General features: G+C 39.5%; 1 protein-coding gene across 5 annotated transcripts; it reads right to left on the reverse strand.

Moving 5' to 3' along the window:
• Positions 1 to 1,097: 1,097 nt before the first annotated feature.
• Positions 1,098 to 17,277, reverse strand: TMEM41B (transmembrane protein 41B). Of its 5 annotated transcripts, XR_006164628.1 has the most exons (9): positions 17,059 to 17,275; positions 15,315 to 15,432; positions 14,039 to 14,167; positions 12,200 to 12,293; positions 11,216 to 11,320; positions 8,413 to 8,551; positions 7,299 to 7,527; positions 3,861 to 3,980; positions 1,098 to 3,014 (listed from the first exon to the last, which is right to left on the reverse strand). XR_006164628.1 is itself a non-coding variant. In XM_033006823.2 (7 exons), exons 1-7 carry the CDS (start codon positions 17,138 to 17,140, stop codon positions 7,358 to 7,360), a joined length of 837 nt encoding a protein of 278 aa, XP_032862714.2. In that variant the 5' UTR covers positions 17,141 to 17,274; the 3' UTR covers positions 4,521 to 7,357. The 5 variants fall into 5 exon arrangements, 2 of the variants coding, with proteins under 2 accessions (XP_032862714.2, XP_042640636.1); XR_006164627.1 differs by having other exon boundaries at positions 1,098 to 3,980; XR_006164629.1 differs by lacking the exons at positions 1,098 to 3,014; positions 3,861 to 3,980 and adding an exon at positions 4,165 to 4,225.
• Between the last annotated feature and the right edge of the window lie 1,574 nt (positions 17,278 to 18,851).

An 18,851-nucleotide genomic window follows, 5' to 3' on the forward strand; every position in this document is an offset into this window, starting at 1 on the left:
GCAGGGGCAGGGCGTTTGAGACTGCCTGGGTTTAGGGTTGTTAACGCCTACCCATGCTCTGAGCCCAGAGCACTTCTTTTCACTGACCCCAGAAAGATCTGAGGCAGCTTGGCTGGACTAAAACTTGGTCTCCAGGCAGTTCCCCTTCCTATCCTCACTCAGTTCTCTATTCGTGGCTTTCACATCAGAATTATTCCCTATCTTGTAAGGCTTACAAGGTGAGAAATTAAAATGTTTCAGCCCTTTAGGATTATTATCTAGGACTGCCCCAACTTAAGGTTGCATCCATAATGCTGAATTCATCAGATATTAACATGCTATCATGCATGTGAAACTTGACATATTTGAGTTTACATTGCCAAGACATTTTGAGTTCCTTGCAGGCACTAGAGACAGCAGCACATGTAAGACTTCACTGTCAATGGTCTACAGCTTTTTGCAGTATAATAACGAAGCTCTCGTTCCCTTTTCGCCCTGTGGATTGTGAAAAGCTTTTCCATCCTTCTGGGAAACAGGAAAAAGTCTAAGAAGCAATGGTGCTATTAGTATTCACTTCGTTAAGACTGTATGGGCCACAGCATGGGTTATCAATGAATGAAAGTACTGCTTAGAGTTGATTGGCAGTTCAATTTTAAACCACTAGTGAACCTAAGGGAGAGATTTCAATAAAGATAGCAGGATAATTAGGAGCAATGTTTGAGTGAAACCCTCAAGTTAACTCTACAGTAAGCACATACATTTAGATTACATTGAGCATGCCTGGTGGTTTGCAGAAGGCAGCAACAGTGAACTCAACTAGCTAAATGTGGTTGCTCTTATTCTGCTCTGGTCTCTAGCCCATTCTTGCACATTTTACTTCTCAGTCTGCTTTTGATGTGGCAAAGTACAATATATTCAGCACGTGGTAACCTTCTTTTGAGTAAGCCTGAACTGTAGTTTAACTCTTATCAAGAAGAGTCATATCCCAAGGTTCTCAAAGACTTGCAAAAAAGTCTAAGGAAACAACACCTACAGTGGGGAAGGTATGGGGGTATGCATTTGTGAAATAAAGAGTAAAACAGGGAAACAAAACATTTTTTACTTGCACTTTACTCTTCCAGCAGTAACGACGTATTTAAAAGATTTATCAAATAAAGTTAGTTGGTCCAGTAAGCAAGCAGAGGATTACAAGAAATACCGTTGAACAGCAATATTTAAACGCACATATGCCTTGCTATGGAACAGGGCAAAGGACAAGAAATATTTCACTAAAAGGAGAGTCTCAGAGTAAGAAATTCAGATTTGCTTTTAATTACTACAAGAAAGGAACAAAAAAGGAAGAACTGCACAAACCAGACTCAACAAAAGGTTAATTAATCAAGATAGGTAAGTCACCAGAATTTCTGCTGTGAAAAGCTCATTCATACTTTGTCAAATAAAATCTCTGCTTACAGCCTATTATCTCTTAAATCTAGGCATTCCATAGATATACCCAAACAGCTAGAGCTTTCTCCTCCCATTTTGTCAATGACTATCTGTCATTGTATCTTCCCCCCCAATTATTTTATTTCTGAAATACTTTTGCCTAGTGACCACAAGCAACATCTGTGGCATCTAATTCAAAGACTAGTAGCTTTAATCTTTAATCTGTCAGTCTTTTTCAGCAATGTTCCCATCACAGAAAACACCCAAAATACAGCAATTTTGACGAAACTTTGCAAATTGCTTAGATATCCTTGAATAAGGCAACAACACTCTAAACTACACCATGGATTCCTGGAAGCATTCTTTATGATGCTGAAAAAAATCTGTGGAATTGTGAAATCTGTGGAAACTATGACTCTTTAGCCAGAGAATCATAAAGATATATGAGTAAATTGGAAGGGAGTTAAAAGATTCATTGTCTTTGGCAAGGCTACCACTGTTGATTCAGCTGCTGTTTTCAATGGCAAAGATTGGGATTTTCAAGCTAAAGCCTTAAGAGAATAGTCTTTTTAAAATAGTGAAGACAGAACTTAATGTGAACAGATCTTGATTATTCCTCGTACTAGTTAATTCAGACTTATTTTGCCAACAATCACAACAGTGATTATTGTAAGAGTTTATTAAATCAGCAGTAAGAAACCAGAACAGCAAATTAGTTTCATTCAACACTGCTCACAGAACTGAAAAAGTCTGAAATAGGGTATCTGCCTTTTTTTTCTGTGCAGCTGTTTCCAAGATGAGTTAAGCTTAGAAAGGTAACAGAGCTCAAAGCATAAACACATTGCCACAGTTGTCAGGGTGCCAGTTGTATATGGTATCTTCTAACGACTTCGATTAAGATATTTACCCTGGATTCCTAAAAAAAAAAAAAAAAAAACCCACAGCCTGTGACACTTAACATTAAAGCAACCCTCTCCAGACTGCACAACAGGACACTTGAAAGTGGCTGCACTTGCTTAATAACAACGTTTGATGCAAGTGATATCCATGCAACAGACTTCTGGAATACAGCCTGTACACCAGATCACGTAACACCCATCCTCCCACACCGGGGCACAGAGCAGAAAACTGTCACATCAAGGTGCTGCACATTTCTTAAGCTCCCACACAGCCTTGTCCCTCTTCTCCCCAGCTCCAGGAACTCATACCCGGTGGTGCAGCTTGTGAGCAGGTCAGAGATGCATCACACAGGTGTATCTCCTACAAGGGCTCTCAGAGCCTCAGATGGGCAGTGGCACCAGGCCACTTGTCAGAGAGGTCCAAGTTGTTGATACCCAAGCTGAGGGCAGAGGGCAGGAATGTCAGTCCGGTTTTGTTTGCTCCCGCTTTCACTTACACTTGTTGAGGATGGTGCCCCAGTCTAAGGAGGCAGAGTCCTCCAAGATAGAGGCAAAGGCCAAGGCACGAACAGCCAAGATGTCTCTTGAAAACATCCAGTTTAATAAGATCTGCACATTTCCCACTCGTGGGAGGCCCAAGACAACACGGTGGCTGCAAAGACAGCCCAGGAACCCCTGCAAGAGCACCAGACCCAGATTCTTCCTTGTGTACTACAAAACAATGAAACATGAATTATTACACTAGGTGGAATATTTTTAAGAACAGGAAGGGAAGTTACAGTATGTTAGCAAACATACTACGCTCTTATTCATATTAATTGCCATTATTAAAAGGCCACAGCTTCTTTCAGTTTAAGTAACCTGGAGCTATAAAGCCACCAGCTGAGAGTTAGACAGAAATATGTGTCATTGCAAGACATCAATTAGTCATAAAAATAATCAGAACAATTGACTTCTCTTTGAGGGAAATTTGAAAAGCTCACTCCGGATCCTGCTCTCCTGTCAAAGCTTCTTTCGCTTCCCTCTTAACACTGTCATACTAAAACATATTGTTCACAAATCTCACGCTATGACAGAAGGAAAGCATTCTACAATTTGACCTGTATTCTTTTCAGACTTCTGGGAAAAAAAAAAAAAATCCCATTTTATTATCCTGCAAAAGTTTGTCCCGCACTATGAAAAACATTCATTACATATTTGAGGGATAGTTTGACCTCCTCTTTCTGGCACTGCCTCTGCAGTGGGTGCTAAGTAATGGACAGGCACTCATGGGACAGGATTTGTTCAGTGCTGAACTCGATTTTGAATAGAAGAATTTGACAAGAAGGTATGATTCTTGGCACTTTAGTTCTCAAAATTCCCAGTGATTACTCCATTGTTATTACTTACAAAAATGAAAGAAAAAAAGGTAAGAATCAAGAAGAAATGCATTTCCTCTTTTGCCCCTTTTTACTGTATTTCTAGTGCAAAATACTAGAGATATGAATTTCATTCCTGTGGCAACAGCTCTCACAAAGGCTTCTATTTCAGTTAGTCCTTACATTTGTAAAAATGTACCTGGAACAGCTGCTGGGTGTTTCAGTCCATGATCAGCTACCTGGTTGAGTCGATTCTGCTGGTTGTTCAGCTTAATCCAGAGTAAACTGCACAGTATGGGGCAGGCAGCATACTTCAGTTCTAATGCAAAACAGAGCAATCCATGCTGCATTTTAGTTACTATCATAAAACTAGGTTATCACAGAAACCATAAATGGTAAATAACCTCAGGAACCACACACAAAAATCTTCAAAGTAACCTAACGACAAAAACTGTGTTTTGACTGCATAATAGCATAACTCACATTTTAAAGAAAAACTTCATTTTTTTTTTAACTTTCACTTATTTTGTCTTAACCTTTCAGCAAGCTTTCAGCATCAGTTTTCTATACAAGGCAAAAAAAAGAATTTCATAAACTGGACGTAACAGAATATTAAGGAATGGTGAATAAAGCTGTAATAACTTTAGCACATAACCCTTCCATCAGGAAATCATAAAAAACCCAAATAAAATTATGCAAATGATTCTGTTTGAGGAGATAAAACAACTAAGACCCAATTGCCTTCCAGTGCAAAATACAGAAACTTGTCAAACTTACTACTGTATGTGAGAAATTAATTTCAGAAAGAAAAGGAAGTCAAGTTGACATAGGTGTTGTGAAATAAAGGTAAAACCAGAAGAAATCTCATCTACAGATGTAATCAGCTCAGTTTAATTTTTAATCAGTCATTAAAAATACCATTTAAGAACTCATCCCTTTTAAACAGGTTAATAAAAAATTAAGCTTAGTGGGAAGTTCAGCATGCTTCGTTGTACTCAAAAATACAATGTTTCATGTTTTATATAATAGCTTTATTATCAAATGGCAAGAGACATTTAGTAATGATGTCATGCAGATATCACAAAAAATTCCAAAAGATAAACAGGTCACCTAAGAGGTCAAAATTCCTTGCAACTAAAAATAAAGCTACATCTTCCTGATTTCCCGGTTTGTTTTATGGTAGCCACTGTTTTCCTGTCAAAATGTTATGGCTATCACTTGGATCACTTGCTGGATTCCCTAAAGGAAAGAGTAGGCTAGTACAGTATTCCACAGCACAGTGCTTTTTTGCCTTTTTCACAACCCTCAGAAGTAGTCCTCGTGGGGTAGGAAACTGCCTGAGACTGTTGGCAGCTGAAGATAAACACAAAAGGGACAGATTCAAAAAATGCTAAGGTTTTGCAAAAGGAAAGAACCTTATTTTCAAACTTTTTGAGGTCTTAAGGCTTTTAGTCACTGTGATGGGAACCCCATCTATGGCTGAAACACAACACATTTTTCAGTAACATAGCCTGATCCCATCTACACAGTGAAATGAACTCAGTGAAAATGTCAAGTGATAGTATGATTCACATTAAAATGAAACATAGTTCAGTCCCTCCTTTAGTGTCAAGATTCCACCAAAACATTGGCTTTATACAGCACAGAAGAGATTTTACATCAGCATCTGTTATTGACCAAAAATTAAGACAAATTTTGAGAAAAGGACAGTAAGTAGTAGGTAATTTATTCTGAGAGTTCATCTGCATGAAAAATCAACTATGCAGGAAAGTATGCTGTAAATCTACAGCAACTTCACACTCAGTAGTCCAGGGGACACTTGTTCACAACAGCTAAATTCACACTCAAGTTTACTATGGAATAAATCCCCTGGGTAGATGACCTCTGAGATTAGAACTGCAGCAATAACAATAATCACTGTTCAGTTTTAAGTGCCAATAAAGTACACTTTTAGAGTAAATTCTAAATAACAAAACAGTTGCTGAAGCTAAATGATCTTACAATAAATTTGCAAACTGAAGTGATATAAATTTCCTTACCTATGTAAAAGATACCACTTACTGTGCAGCCTGGATTTACAATAAATTTGCAAACAGAAGTGATATGAATTTACCTATGTAAAAAATACCACTTACTGTGCAGCCTAGATTTAAATAAAAGACAAATAGTGTATCAATAATATTTACTATATATTTACATGTAATACTGTGATGAAATGAAAGAATCAATTAACATTATGTTACAAAAAGAACAAAACCCTGTAAAGGTACCAGTACCTTTCACATTATCACATTTATGGAACTGTTCTTTTACATTTCAATGATCTATCATATGATGAGTTAACATGAGGATACAGATAAACTCTTCAGTCAGAGCATATGCTAACGTGTCAACTCCTATTTCAGCAAGATACTTCAGGGGCACCAACTTAAAGCATATAAGCAGCACTGGTTTCAGTAGGATAAAACGTAAATGCACACCCGAGTTCCTTGCTGATCAGGGCCTTGTTTTATGGGATTCCATTGACAATACAACAAACTACAACAGTTACAAGCATACAAGGGGAGGTATCATACACTTTACTGAGTGAATAAATGTGCTTCTACATAAAGGTGAATCACAGTAACTGACAATGGGCAACCAGCTGATTTAGACAATTGAATCATCTTTTCAATTCTATATACACTGACACAAGAGCCTTCCATTACACGATGCATTGAACATTATTTGGAATCAGCTCTTTTGTAAGAACTGCACCAATTTGTGTACCTGACATTTCTTCTAGCTAATCGAGCTGCAATGGAAATTTTATATGCTTTACATATTGCTTGAGAAATGGTAATGAAAGTTCTATGTGGTCAAACGATCATTTTCTTAAATTGGCAGGATAAATCTATGCAAGTGAAATACTGGCAAAATAATCAACATTTAAAAATTAAAATTAGAACTTCAAAAATCATCAACCAGCCATGATAAAAATTCTAACCTGCTCTCTCCCTTGCTATATCCTCTCCCAGAATAAAACTTCACAGAGGACAAGAGGGAATGATGTGACACTTTGCCTTTGTTAATCCAGTTAGTAAAGCAGATATAGGTTCAAGTATTTTAAATCCACACAGCACTAATAAATAGAAGTAAACAATCAGGATGAGAATATTATTGTAGTTAAAGTACTGCAAAACCCCTTTCTTTGAGTGAGCACCATTATTAAATTATGCTATGATTTTGGAACTCCCAAAGGCAAAAAAAAAAGATGAAAAATATTGTTGATGGGAAATGTACTCGGACCAGATCGCATGCAAACCTACAGAGAATGTTACAAAATTGGACTGAATAAAGGGTTTTCTCCTGCAAGGTTTAGAAAGCATTATCTGTAGTTTATGTCTACATGACTATTTTTGCTCTGCATATAATCAGAGCAAAATGTTACATCTGTGTTTTCACCTCCCTCATCCTGATGGCCACACACACACACCCTCCCAAAGTAAAACACTGATAGTTTGGTTACAAAACTATTTGCAGTACATTTCTGAACAAAGTTCCTTCAATTTTAGGCCTCATGTTCATTTAAAGACACTCTTATCAATTATACGCCTCCCCTTTAACTGCTTAAGATCCAATAGAAAAGCAAATATACAAATATCAGAAGTGCTGATCCTGAGATGAAGTATGGGAAATTCTGGTCCAGTTCAATCCTTATTCAAACTTCTGTTTCAGTTTCTTTTGAAAGACAGCTGGTAGAATGGAGAGGATGGCTAGAATCATGAGAACAAAGACAGAGTTCCAGGAAACAGCTTCCCCTGCTGTTGTAAGTTGGTACAGCGTTGTTCCTGCCTTAATGGCTACAAAAGATGGTGGTGCCACACCTGGAGCAGGGAATTAGAAAGGTAGGAGGGCAAAGGAAAACAAAAAAAAAAAAAAACAGCTTGTTAGGGTGAAAAATGGGAAAAAGAAAACAAATTAGTCATCCAACTTTTAACACCAAAAATTTCAGGCTTTGTTGCCTTGTACTTTTTTCTTTTTAAAAAGGGGGTGTAAATATAAAATTCAAAAGACAAAAACCCCTTATCAACAGAACTGACTTTGTCATTTTTAATACTTTTAACACCAACTCAAACACCAAAGACTAAGAAAATAATCTCTGCTCTTTAGACTCTGCAGATTTCAAGTTGTCCGTCTATAAATGGGTTTTGTAGAGTTCAAAGAAGTTTATGAAGGAAAAATATGGACCATTTCCTAAACAACAGATTACAAAGTATTTGCAAAAGTATGCCAATTACAAAACTAAAGTGTTTAGCACTACATTAGTTAAATTATTAATTCACTCCTAGGAAGATATATTATGATGAACAAAATGGAACGGGAAGGGAAGAAACAATTCTTCAGATAAAGTCACCTACTTGCTCACACAATCATGCTGAGCTCAAAACAGGAGCCTACAGAAGATCACAGTAGTATTATAGTCATCAAGTGGAACAAAAAGTTACTAATAAAGTGTTCATATGATGTATGTTTCTGTAAGCAGGTAATTAGCCTGGGCTCATTACCTCTGATCCAGCACATCAGAATAGTCATGACTACTACAGTCTTTCAATGCTATAAGCTCCACACATCGAAAAGTACACTAATATTCTAATGTAACCTTTCAGCTGCCCAGTAGGTGGTGATCTCTGCTGAACAATGCATACAGAGAGAAGCAAATAGCCCTTCTGGCTACCCCCAAATGTCAGTTCACTAGCCAAAATTCTTACCTAGAAAAGTGCCAATGAAAAATATTTTCAATGGCACGTTAATGACAGGAGATGTTATATTGATAAACCAATTGGGAAGAAAAGGTGTTATTCTCAAAAATATTATGTAGTTAATGAGGTGTTCTCTGTGTCGTTCCACCTGCCAAAACAAAATAAAAAAGAATTAATAAAAAAACATCCCTGTCTTGAAAATACACAATGATTTTGCGAATAGAGGTTTTAGGGGGCTGAGTTTTTGTGGGGTTTTTGTTGTTTTTTTGTTGTTGTTGTTTTATTTTGTTTTTTGTTTGTTTTTTTATATCTTTTGTAGAAATTCACAAGTTGCAAACATAGAAATCAGCTAAACAATGAGTGACTCAAGGAAGAGTCATCAGTGAATTACCTGTTAAATAGTACAGAAGTTAGTCTGGAAATACCAGTCTGTGGTAGAGCATGGTGATAATGTGTCTGAACCAGACAACTTAACAGCAAATGAGTATAATTTGACTCAGCAGCAGGCCTAACACTAACCAGCACAGCAACCTCTGTCTGTCTAACTGGAGCCCAATCAATACTGCCAGCGCGTCATCCTGACTCTAAAGCTTTTGCAGAAACTAGCAATGAAGCCTGTTCCTCAACCCATTCTATCCTCACTCACAATCAAACCTGAAATATAGCTGTATTCCTCACCTGCAAAGTTACACAGGTCATGGCTCTTAAGTTCCTCAGGTGGATGCTGCCAGTACAGTTGCAAAAACCTATCTACCCATACATCAGCACATTTACCCAAAAGCAACCACAGTAGCCCCAACTTTATTCACAGTCTTAATTATATTCTCAAATCTAGCCCAGCTCCTTACACTAGTACTACATCAAAGCCTCTTCTCCTTCCAGCCTGGCTTTCAGACATCAGCCATTTCAAACAAGAACTGTAACCTCAAACAAAGTTATAAGGGTAGTAAAGCATCCACCACTTCTGGCCTAATCCCAACAGACCTTCACTAAGCCTAAACCTAAACATGGTCATCTGGCCCCAGATGAAACCAAGCATGGTCTGATTGCAATTCCATCTCAAATCTCACATAGCAACCCACCCCAGTCACAACCCTGGTTTTATTCCCCAAATTTAGCTTTAACTGCAAAACTAAAGTCAGTAGCCCTGCTATTGTTCAGTGATACCATTGTGGGGGTGTTATTATTCTTAGTGAAGGACAAATATTTAAACATTGATTAATTTTGTATATAAAACATCTTGGCTCTCTCAAGCATGACATAGTCCAATTTACCTGGAAACAGTGAGATATGAAGTGCACATGTAACTACCTAAATTTAAATCACGTATCTAGTTCTACTAATAGAAATAGTAACCATTTGCCATTTGGAGAACAGCCTCAAGATTATACTGCGATATTAAGATTTACTTGGGGAAAGAGTCAAAAATACTACTATATTATTTAATTAGATTAACTGTGCAGGACAGCTCCACATCTCACCTAATGAAGAACAAGTTTAAAATATTTTTGTGTGATTCAAAAATCTTGAACAGACGACAACAGTTAGTTGCACTTCATACTTGCTGAAAAAAAATAAATTCTGTCTGAACACGTTTGAGTATCAAAGCAAGAGACATGACGTCAAATACAAATCACGCTATGATTTTGTATTGCAAAATCTTTAACTTCATCTGACAATTAACACTTGCTTAAACTAATATTACCAGATACTGTAAGAGAAAGTTTCTAAACGCTTCAACCACAATAAGATCTTCAAATTAAGGTTTTGCAGTCATACATACAGCAATAGGCTTTCTTCCCCCATAAAAAACAAACCCAGCTTTCATTAGTTCTGATGCTTAGAAAGCTATTACTCTAAATTGAAACTAGAGAGGTTTCCTATGGACATTAGCTAAACTGAAGGGGGGTAATCAGTTGCAAACTCTTCCTAGGTGAAAAGAGCTTCCTCACAGGAAATACCATAAAAGCAGAAATACTCCCCACTATTTAAAAACACTCAGAGAAAGGTGTCAGAAAGGAGTCAGAATTCTTTCTTTGAAACAAGATACATGAGCACAAGACCCCCTAGTTTTTCATGCTATTCCACTATACATTTTTGATCATAAATTTCAGCATCTCTGAATTGAGAGCAGCCCTGGGGAAGAGGACTTGGGGGTGCTGGTGGATGAAAAAATGAGCCAGCAATGTGAGCTTGTAGCCCAGAAAGCCAACCGTGTCCTGGGCTGCATCAAGAGAAGTGTGGCCAGCAGATCAAGGGAGGGGATTCGCCCCCTCTGCTCCGCTCTCATGAGACCCCCCCCTGCAGTGCTGGGTCCAGCTCTGGGGCCCCCAATATCAGAAGGACACGGAGCTGCTCGAGCGGGGCCAGAGGCGGCCATGAAGATGCTCATGGGGCTAGAGCAGCTCCCTGTGAGGCCAGGCTGAGAGAGCTGGGGGGGTTCAGCCTGGAGAAGGCTCCGCAGAGACCTTTAAGCAGCCCTCCAGAGCTTAAAGAGGGTACAGGAAAGGCAGGGAGGAACCCTTTATCAGGGGGTGTGGGGATAGGATAAGGGGTAGTGTTTTTAAACTGAAAAGGGGTAGAATCAGATTCGATATAAGGAAGAAATTCTTTACTGTGAGGGTGGTGAAGTGCTGGCACAGGCTGCCCAGAGCAGCTGTGGCTGCCCCCTTCCTGGAAGGGTTCAATGCCAGGTTGGATGGGGCTGGGGGAAGGTATCCCTGCCCATGGCAGGGGGGTTGGGGACTAGATGGTCTTTAAGGTCCCTTCCAACCCAAACCATTCTATGATTCTATCATCTGTAAAACTTTACCTGTTCTGACCATTTTACTGCTTTTTCTGTTAAATATCTGTATACAACAGGACGTCCCACTAAGTATGAAAGCATATAGCAGAATGAAGCTCCAAGTCCTGAGCACTAAAAAAAAAAGAAAAAAAAATAACAAATGAGCAGAAACTCGAATTGATCTTATGTCTTATATCCCTATTAACTACACTGGCTAGATGGACCCTGCTTCTATAGGGCCCTCCATTGAGGTTGAAGGGCTCTCCTTCAGCAGTACATACACACTCACTAAGAATGTTGTTGACTCAAGACAGTTCCTTGATTTCCAAGACATTTAGATCAAACTTAACATTCAAAGTAGACAATGTTGATTACTTTACAGTTAATATGGAGTGCCTCTGCAGTTTTATTTTATGATTTTGAACAGTGAAAGCTTTGTAAATATGGGGCACAACGGCATTAAAGAGATTCAAACTTGAAAAGTGATCAACTTGATCCTCTATACCTACTCAATTATCTCATTCTTATATACTAAGGTTCATTATGACTGTATCTTTTGTACATGACATTTTTTGAAGCTTGTCAGTAACATACATTTAATATCTTAAGTGCCTTGGGTATTTAAGCCATTTAAAAACAGTTGTGTTTTGCAGTGCAGTAACTAAAATGCTGTACTGTAATTCTGTTCAGAAATTACAATCAGATTCTGGCAGATGCTAGACAAATATAAAGTAAAGGAAACTCTGGTTGATTCACACTCAGATGCCTCAATTATTAAGAAAACTTGGAGAAACAGTTTAGTCTTTTGGATCATCAACCAATGCTAGTGAATTTTGTGGGTAACGCCATTCTTACAACAGAGCTGAGTGAGAAATCATTCATTCCTCAAACTAAAGCATACCCCTGTTTCACTCAGACTCTAATCATTTCAAACAGGAAGCTGTTCAGATGCTTGGTTGTATTCTGAATAGATTGAAATGTATGCCCTCACAAACTATTTTCCATACTTACCAGACAAACAAGAAATAACGCCAGCGGAAAAGGATAAAGAAACCCTGACAGGATACTGAGAAATATAGAACCAGGAATAGCAAATGTTTGCAAGCTGAATACATCTTAGTTAAGAAAAAAACATTTTTAAAGAGCTACCCAATTCTGAATTTTATAAGCAGTCAGGATACATATTACAATTTTAAAAGGCATAAATATAAATAGGCATAGCCTCTAAAGATCTTTACTTCAAAATACATTTACAGAACAGCACAAGAAGCCCAAGCACAGGGAAACAAGGGAGAGATTCATTATTAAACATACAAAAACAGAACACTAACTAATAAGCTGTAGTACATTTTTCTCTTTATCTGTGCTACAACTGACATTGGGGATTTATTGTGACATTACAGGAAACACACACTTCTGATTTTCCATTGTTGACTAGAGATAGGCAGTTTTCAGATATTCTCTCTGAAAAGTTCACAGAACTGTCTGAGTCTGTAACTACTATGAGTTTCGTGGAAGACTGGCATGTATGAAGGCAGCTACTATTTCCTTACAAGTAGGCATGCTGAAGTCACTAGATAACTAGGATGTAGGTTCACCAATTTCAGGCAGGATTTTTCAAAAAGGCAAAAATTAAGTTTGTGCAGCATAAGCAAACAGGCTGTTGAGTTTAAGGCTTGCTAGGCATACCTGAGACTATGATGTATTGCCCACCTTGGATAGAAATCTTATAAAGCAAAAAAAATCTACACACTATTTTATCTGAGTTGAACTGACTTATGTATCAAAAAGCCAAATAATCTTTCTTATATTAAGTCCATTACAACAAATACAGCTTTTTCTACACAAGTGTCAAGGTTCTGAGATAACTGTAACATGCTTGTCACCGATCAGAGTCTACTGCTGAGACAGTAAACGTCACATCCGCTGCTCCAGTAGTTCAATAAACTGGCAATTTCTGTTCTACTTCTTGTTAATATATAAACTCTAACATTTTAATTTGCTTCATAAATTTATTATTTGTGAATTACACTTAAAAAGGACAAGCTAGAAGATAGTTACTAATGGCACATTTGGGGCTGATTTTTCTCTGTTATGAAAGCCTCCTGCGTTAAAGTATGAAATGGACATCTTATACAGCTTTTAGAAGTTATTAACCTTTAGTTAAGTGTTGCAGTTAAGAGTGTGTTTAATGATTAATTAATATATTCAGCAGTCAGAAAAAAAGTTCACACGGAACACAGGTAGCCATTGTGTCTTCCTAGGCAGAAAGTACTTCAGAAATTTAGCGCTCTCAAAGGAAATAGAGATTTGTTTTTTGAACGTAGGCACCAGAGATGAAAGAAGGCTCAAAATGCTTTCCTTGAGAAATGCTGTAAAATACTCTGTAAATGACTCCTACATTACACTTTCGAATGTCTCAAGGAAGAACAATGCAGTAGTCTCAATTTTCCTTTAGAATCAACAGTCATTTCTAACCAGCAATTCAGTTTGCAATTAGAAAAGTTAATACAACATTAAATGAGACCAAGTATAACATTAAAGCTAAAAATCTTGCCCATAAGAGACACAGTCAAGGTGAGCCTGCATGCAAATACCCAACAGCATGTACATGCATGCACCAATTCCCTTTTACTCAATTTGTTCTAACAGTCCAAAAAGCATACTGAAACACAGAAGAAATATTTTTAAGCTCAAAGATTTTTTAATATTTTTGTCTATTTATAAAGACATCTAAGTATGTTAGCCGTCTTCACTTATGATCAAGAATTTAAGTGTCCATATTTTTCATTTATTTTACAGAGAAACATGACTACATCAAAACTGCCTTTTATGTCAGGAAAAGGATACAAAACATATGTGGCAAAATAAGCCACTAATACTTGAACATAAAATGTGTCCTTATATCTAGACAGGACTTTTCCCAAGGCCTTTGCATCATCCATATCTCTAGGAACCTTTATGCATTCTCTTTCTTCCCTGAAAAAAAAACAAAAAAAAACAAAAAAAAAGCAGAAATGGTGGTAAATATAATCAAACGGTATAGTAAAATTACTTACTGAATAAATAGGTAATTAGATACACTACATCACTATGCTACAACCTCAAACAAACCACATGATTATTGCTGTCATAATGCTCTCAGATGAACACTTAATATTTACAGTATGTTTTGTATTAGGAAATCCTCAATTTTAGGTATTTGCAAATCATATTTTTTTATTCATTACAATAATCTGCTTCACTTCTAGGATTGTGTTTTTCTTCTTACCAAGTAATGATCAAAAAGAAATCATTACTCAAATCAAACCTTGGCAACTGAACACTGGTCAGCGATTCAGCCAAGAACAACTGTAACTGCCTCAACACTTGGGTCATAACATTTGAAGTGTGGCAAGAGCAGCAGAGCTTTACCTCACAAACAAACAAAGCTTTAAGAGCAAAATCACATGTCACACCTTAATCTGGTGCAACCCTGGGCAGCACAGTTGAATGTCCTCTCTTCCTCTGTATCAGACTTAGTGATTGGACTGTTGCAAACTGAACTTGTTGAGCAAGTTAATCAGACAGAAAATTAAATACTAAAAGAAAAAAAGAAAATTGTCAGACAAGCAGGCTTCCATCTTGTCAAACTATCTACCTTCCCAACATGAGTATCAGATGCAATGAAAAGGAGAAAAAGAGAAAGTGACTCTTAGCTATATAGGAAGGTAGATGCCCCCTTTTGATAACAGCCTGGAGTTATACCAGCACACAAGGAATTTTAAAATAAACCTAGCCCTAACCAAGATGATTTGGCTCTCAACTGAAGAAGGTTTAGAACACTGGGCATTGCCATTGTTAATGTGATGGGGGGTAACTTTTCAAAACATGATATCTCAACTGCCCAACAGAAACCTTAGGTCAAGTCCAACTCTGTTTACACAGATCCTACCAGTCAGTATTTCAAAATCAAGCTTTTCATCCTGACATAGTAGATTATAAACTCAAATTCCCTTAAAAAAAAAAAAACAATTATATCTATAATTAACATGTCAGTTTAAAAATCACTTAACCCCCTGTAGGCTCCTCTACAATTTGATACTGAATGAAAAGCAAATAAATTAATCTTTCCTGACATACTTACTCACTCAGCTGTGGAAAATTTTTATATACCAGGAACATAAGGAAAGCAGCTGATAAGAAGATGGACACTAAAATAAGAAGTGATGTCCGAGCTGATCCACCTTCTGCCTGAGCTTTCCCTGAAATTAATCAAAAACAAAGTTAAGAAAAACAAACCAAAATAATACCACCACCCTCACATCTCACAACAGATTTCAAACTTATACTTTAATAAAATGTTAAGGTAAGCTCTCTGTGGACATAACCTTCCCACAAATACTTTCAATAACATATACAAAACATCGCTCACATTCCCTGAAAGCTTTCAAACAAATATTAAGTTCTTAGGCTGGCAAACATCCCACAGAAGTCAACTCCTACAACCCATAATAATTTAAGCCTCAAGTAAGAAATACATTTGTGAAGAAAAAAGTAGAGCAAAATAAAGTAAGCCAAACATATTTCTTCCTTTTTGCCACAAATCTTCTGCTAGTCAACTAGAGATTTAGCTTGAAGTTACACCTTCAGTATTTACTATGCAACTTTGAAACAGGATCTTTTTTTTTTTTTTTTTACCTCCTAAGGAATACCCAGCACAGCCACTAGCCAACGAGGTGAGATACACTCATCAGAAGAAAATATATGTAAATGCACACATACTGGCCTGGGATATACAGTTCTCAGACTTAGGAATTACACGTATTTTACATTCACATAAAAAGATTTCTCTTGCACATGTCTAAGTCTTTATTAGCCTTTAAATACTTATGTAAAAGAAGCAATAGGAATACAGTAAGTGACACAAATACTTATTAGACTGCTTTTATACTTTAGATTTTTACTAATATGATCTTATATATGCAATACACTGATTAGCACAACTGCAGCAATGCACACAATTAATTTAAACAGAGAAATAATCAGTAAGAACTCTCTGCACCCATACTAAGGTGTGCATGTGCACACATATTAAAACACTCCCCCTCCTCAGATACTGCTAGACTAGCACAACTTTGCAGTAAGCAAAGCAAGTTCTCTTGGTCACCTGAAGAACACAAAAAATGCCAAGACTGTGTTTTCATTCGCAGATGCCAGTGGCATGACTACCCTGCCAATGCACAGCATTCAAGCCGGTGGCACTGCCACCTCACTGTTGTGAAACACAGCAAAAGGATGATGAAACCCACGAGCAAAACAGGGCCCGCCGGACGAGCTGGCAGTTTTACTCGCTTTAACATTCTGAGGTCAGAGTGATCCCACAGGTGTGTGCTGGCTCTGCTTGGGCTGAAGGGACAGAAGGCAGCATCCATGTAGCAGTTACAAGCATGAATAGCTCACCAGTGGCTATTTTAATAATACCTTCTCCAGAGAGAAGGGAAGAAAAAAAAATAAAATAAAAAAAAAAACACAAATAAAGAATTATTTTTAAAAGCAACTTAGAGGACGAAAAGGGAAAATACAGCAAACTGCACTTCCTGCCACTGCCACCTTCTGTATTACAGCCGTGCCGGCAGTGGAATAACACACACACCCCACACACACACACGACGCCCCGCGTGTCCCCCCACTAGCGGAAGGGGGGGAGTGGGGCGAGCAGCCGCCCTACACCGGCCCCCGACGCCGCCGCAGGCAGCGGCTGACCGGCCCCGCCGCGGGAGCCCGCCTCACCCCGGCCCCGCTGAGGCGGCCCTCCCGCCGCCGCTCGCTCGGGACGGGGACGCTGCCCGCCGCCCGCCGCGCACTCCCGCCGCCCCAACCCCAGGTACCTTCGAGAAGCTGCCGCTGGTGCCTGGCGCTTCCCGCCGCCCCCTGGCAAGGCCCGCGCTCCGCCGACCTCCGCTGCGCCATGGTTCCGCGCCTCCGTGGGGCCCGCCGGCCGGCGGAGCAGAGTCAGGGGAAGCCTCGCCAGCCCCGAGCGCCCCGGGAAGGAGGCGGGCCCGGCCGCTCCGCCTCACCCCGCCGGGTCACGCTCCCACCCTCCCGCGGCGCGGCGCGGCACGGCACGGCGCATGCGCGGCCCTGCCGTGCCGCCTGGGTGAGATGCCGTGACGGGTTTGCGCTGCCGCGCAGGGCAATACGGGAGCACGTGCTCTGCGTCCCGCCGTGAAACGCGGCTGTGAGTTAGTGGCGGTAAATACGGTAATGCCTGCCTGCGGGGAATGTCCGCGGCGGTACATACGGGAATGGGCCTGCGCTCAAAATGGGTAAATACGGTTGCGGGGCTAACCCCTCAGCGCGGCGGGGCCCCGGCCCGGCCTCCTCGGCTCCGGCTGGAAATAAAGGCCGGTCGCGCCTACGGGAAGCGGGATAAAACCTGACTGCGGGCTTGTTTTACCCCGGTGATGGCGTGACGCGGGAGCGCGGCTTTCCAGCTGTCAAGAGGGGTTGGCGGCTTCCCTCAGATCGGGCGGCGGGAGCCCCTCGGCCGGTGGTTGGGGCGGGGCGGCGCTCACTGGGCGCGGCGACACTAGCGGGCTCTGAGGAGAAGCGGAAACCTTAATTGATTTTTACGGTTAGGTTTTTAGGTTTCCGAGCCGGTTTATTCCTCTCTTTCGAGAAAAAAGCCGCAGTGTGTCTGATGAGACGGATTATTGCTCTTTCCCGGGAAGAAAGAAAACCCCTCCAGCTCGCTCAGGATTTTCTTCACTTCCTGTCAGTAAGAAAGTTTGAAATCCCTCAGAACAACTAGAGCGTCATGTCCCAATGGTCACAGATTCCTTGGCATTCAGGCCGCATCTGACCTCGAAGCACCTATTTCCTCAGGCAGTCCTTGGGCAATAGGGCATCTCTTAACCGTTCAACTCCCCCCGCCCCCGCCAAGGGAGCAGTGTCGCCGCAAGTGTTCTCCAGGGAGAACACTGCAGACAAGGCACGCTGCATAAGCTTCTGGGCAGCCTTGGTGGCTGAGACAGACAGTGTGTCACCCTCTCCCCTTTTCCAGCTGTATCTGCTTTTAAACCTCTAGGCCTTCTTCGGTTTTTTTTTGTTCGTTCTTCTAGAAAGGAAGCTCTCATGAGAGAGCTGGACACTGTTCTAAGATTTAACTTCAGCCTCATTTATCTGAAATAGCTTGGCTGCAACTAACTTTATACCATGACTAGACATACAATTTAAATTACTTGTACAGAATTCAACAGATAAGTAATTTTATAGCAGTAGAATGTTACAGATTGTATTTCTTGAGATCATAGATCTTTATAAAGCAGTGAGGAAGGTGCAGTTCAGCAAACCTCTTAAAAGCATTGCTTTATTCCTACACTGTACAAAACCACTCGTGTTACAGTGTAAGCATCTAGAGGAAGTTGATGATTCATTTAAGATCTAGATAGTCTAATACGCTGTTATACAAGTACAGCCCCTGACAAATCCAGTGGGAGGAAATAATCCAAACTATAAATTGTGATCGGATTCCAAATAAGGCTTCAATTTATGAAGCTTTAATCTACTCAGAATTTCTTATGTTTAGAATCACATTATTTAAAATTATTTAATTAAATCGTGTAATTCATTATTTTAATATTTTTAATTAATAGTTCAGAAATGCTAGTGCCCTGAGGAG

The sequence above is a fragment of the Tyto alba genome, unplaced genomic scaffold (assembly GCF_018691265.1).
Source record: "Tyto alba isolate M040663 unplaced genomic scaffold, T.alba_DEE_v4.0 Super-Scaffold_8, whole genome shotgun sequence".
NCBI classification, from domain to species: domain Eukaryota; kingdom Metazoa; phylum Chordata; class Aves; order Strigiformes; family Tytonidae; genus Tyto; species Tyto alba.

Bases quoted from the DNA above. Each gene is read 5' to 3' on its own strand.
- TMEM41B (XM_033006823.2), bottom strand. From the start codon at position 17,140: ATGGCGCAGCGGAGGTCGGCGGAGCGCGGGCCTTGCCAGGGGGCGGCG. The intron at 15,433-17,058 runs GTACCTGGGGTT...GATTAATTTCAG, and splicing joins CCAGCGGCAGCTTCTCGAAG to GGAAAGCTCAGGCAGAAGGT. The intron at 11,321-12,199 runs GTAAGTATGGAA...TTTTTTTTTTAG, and splicing joins CGTTATTTCTTGTTTGTCTG to TGCTCAGGACTTGGAGCTTC.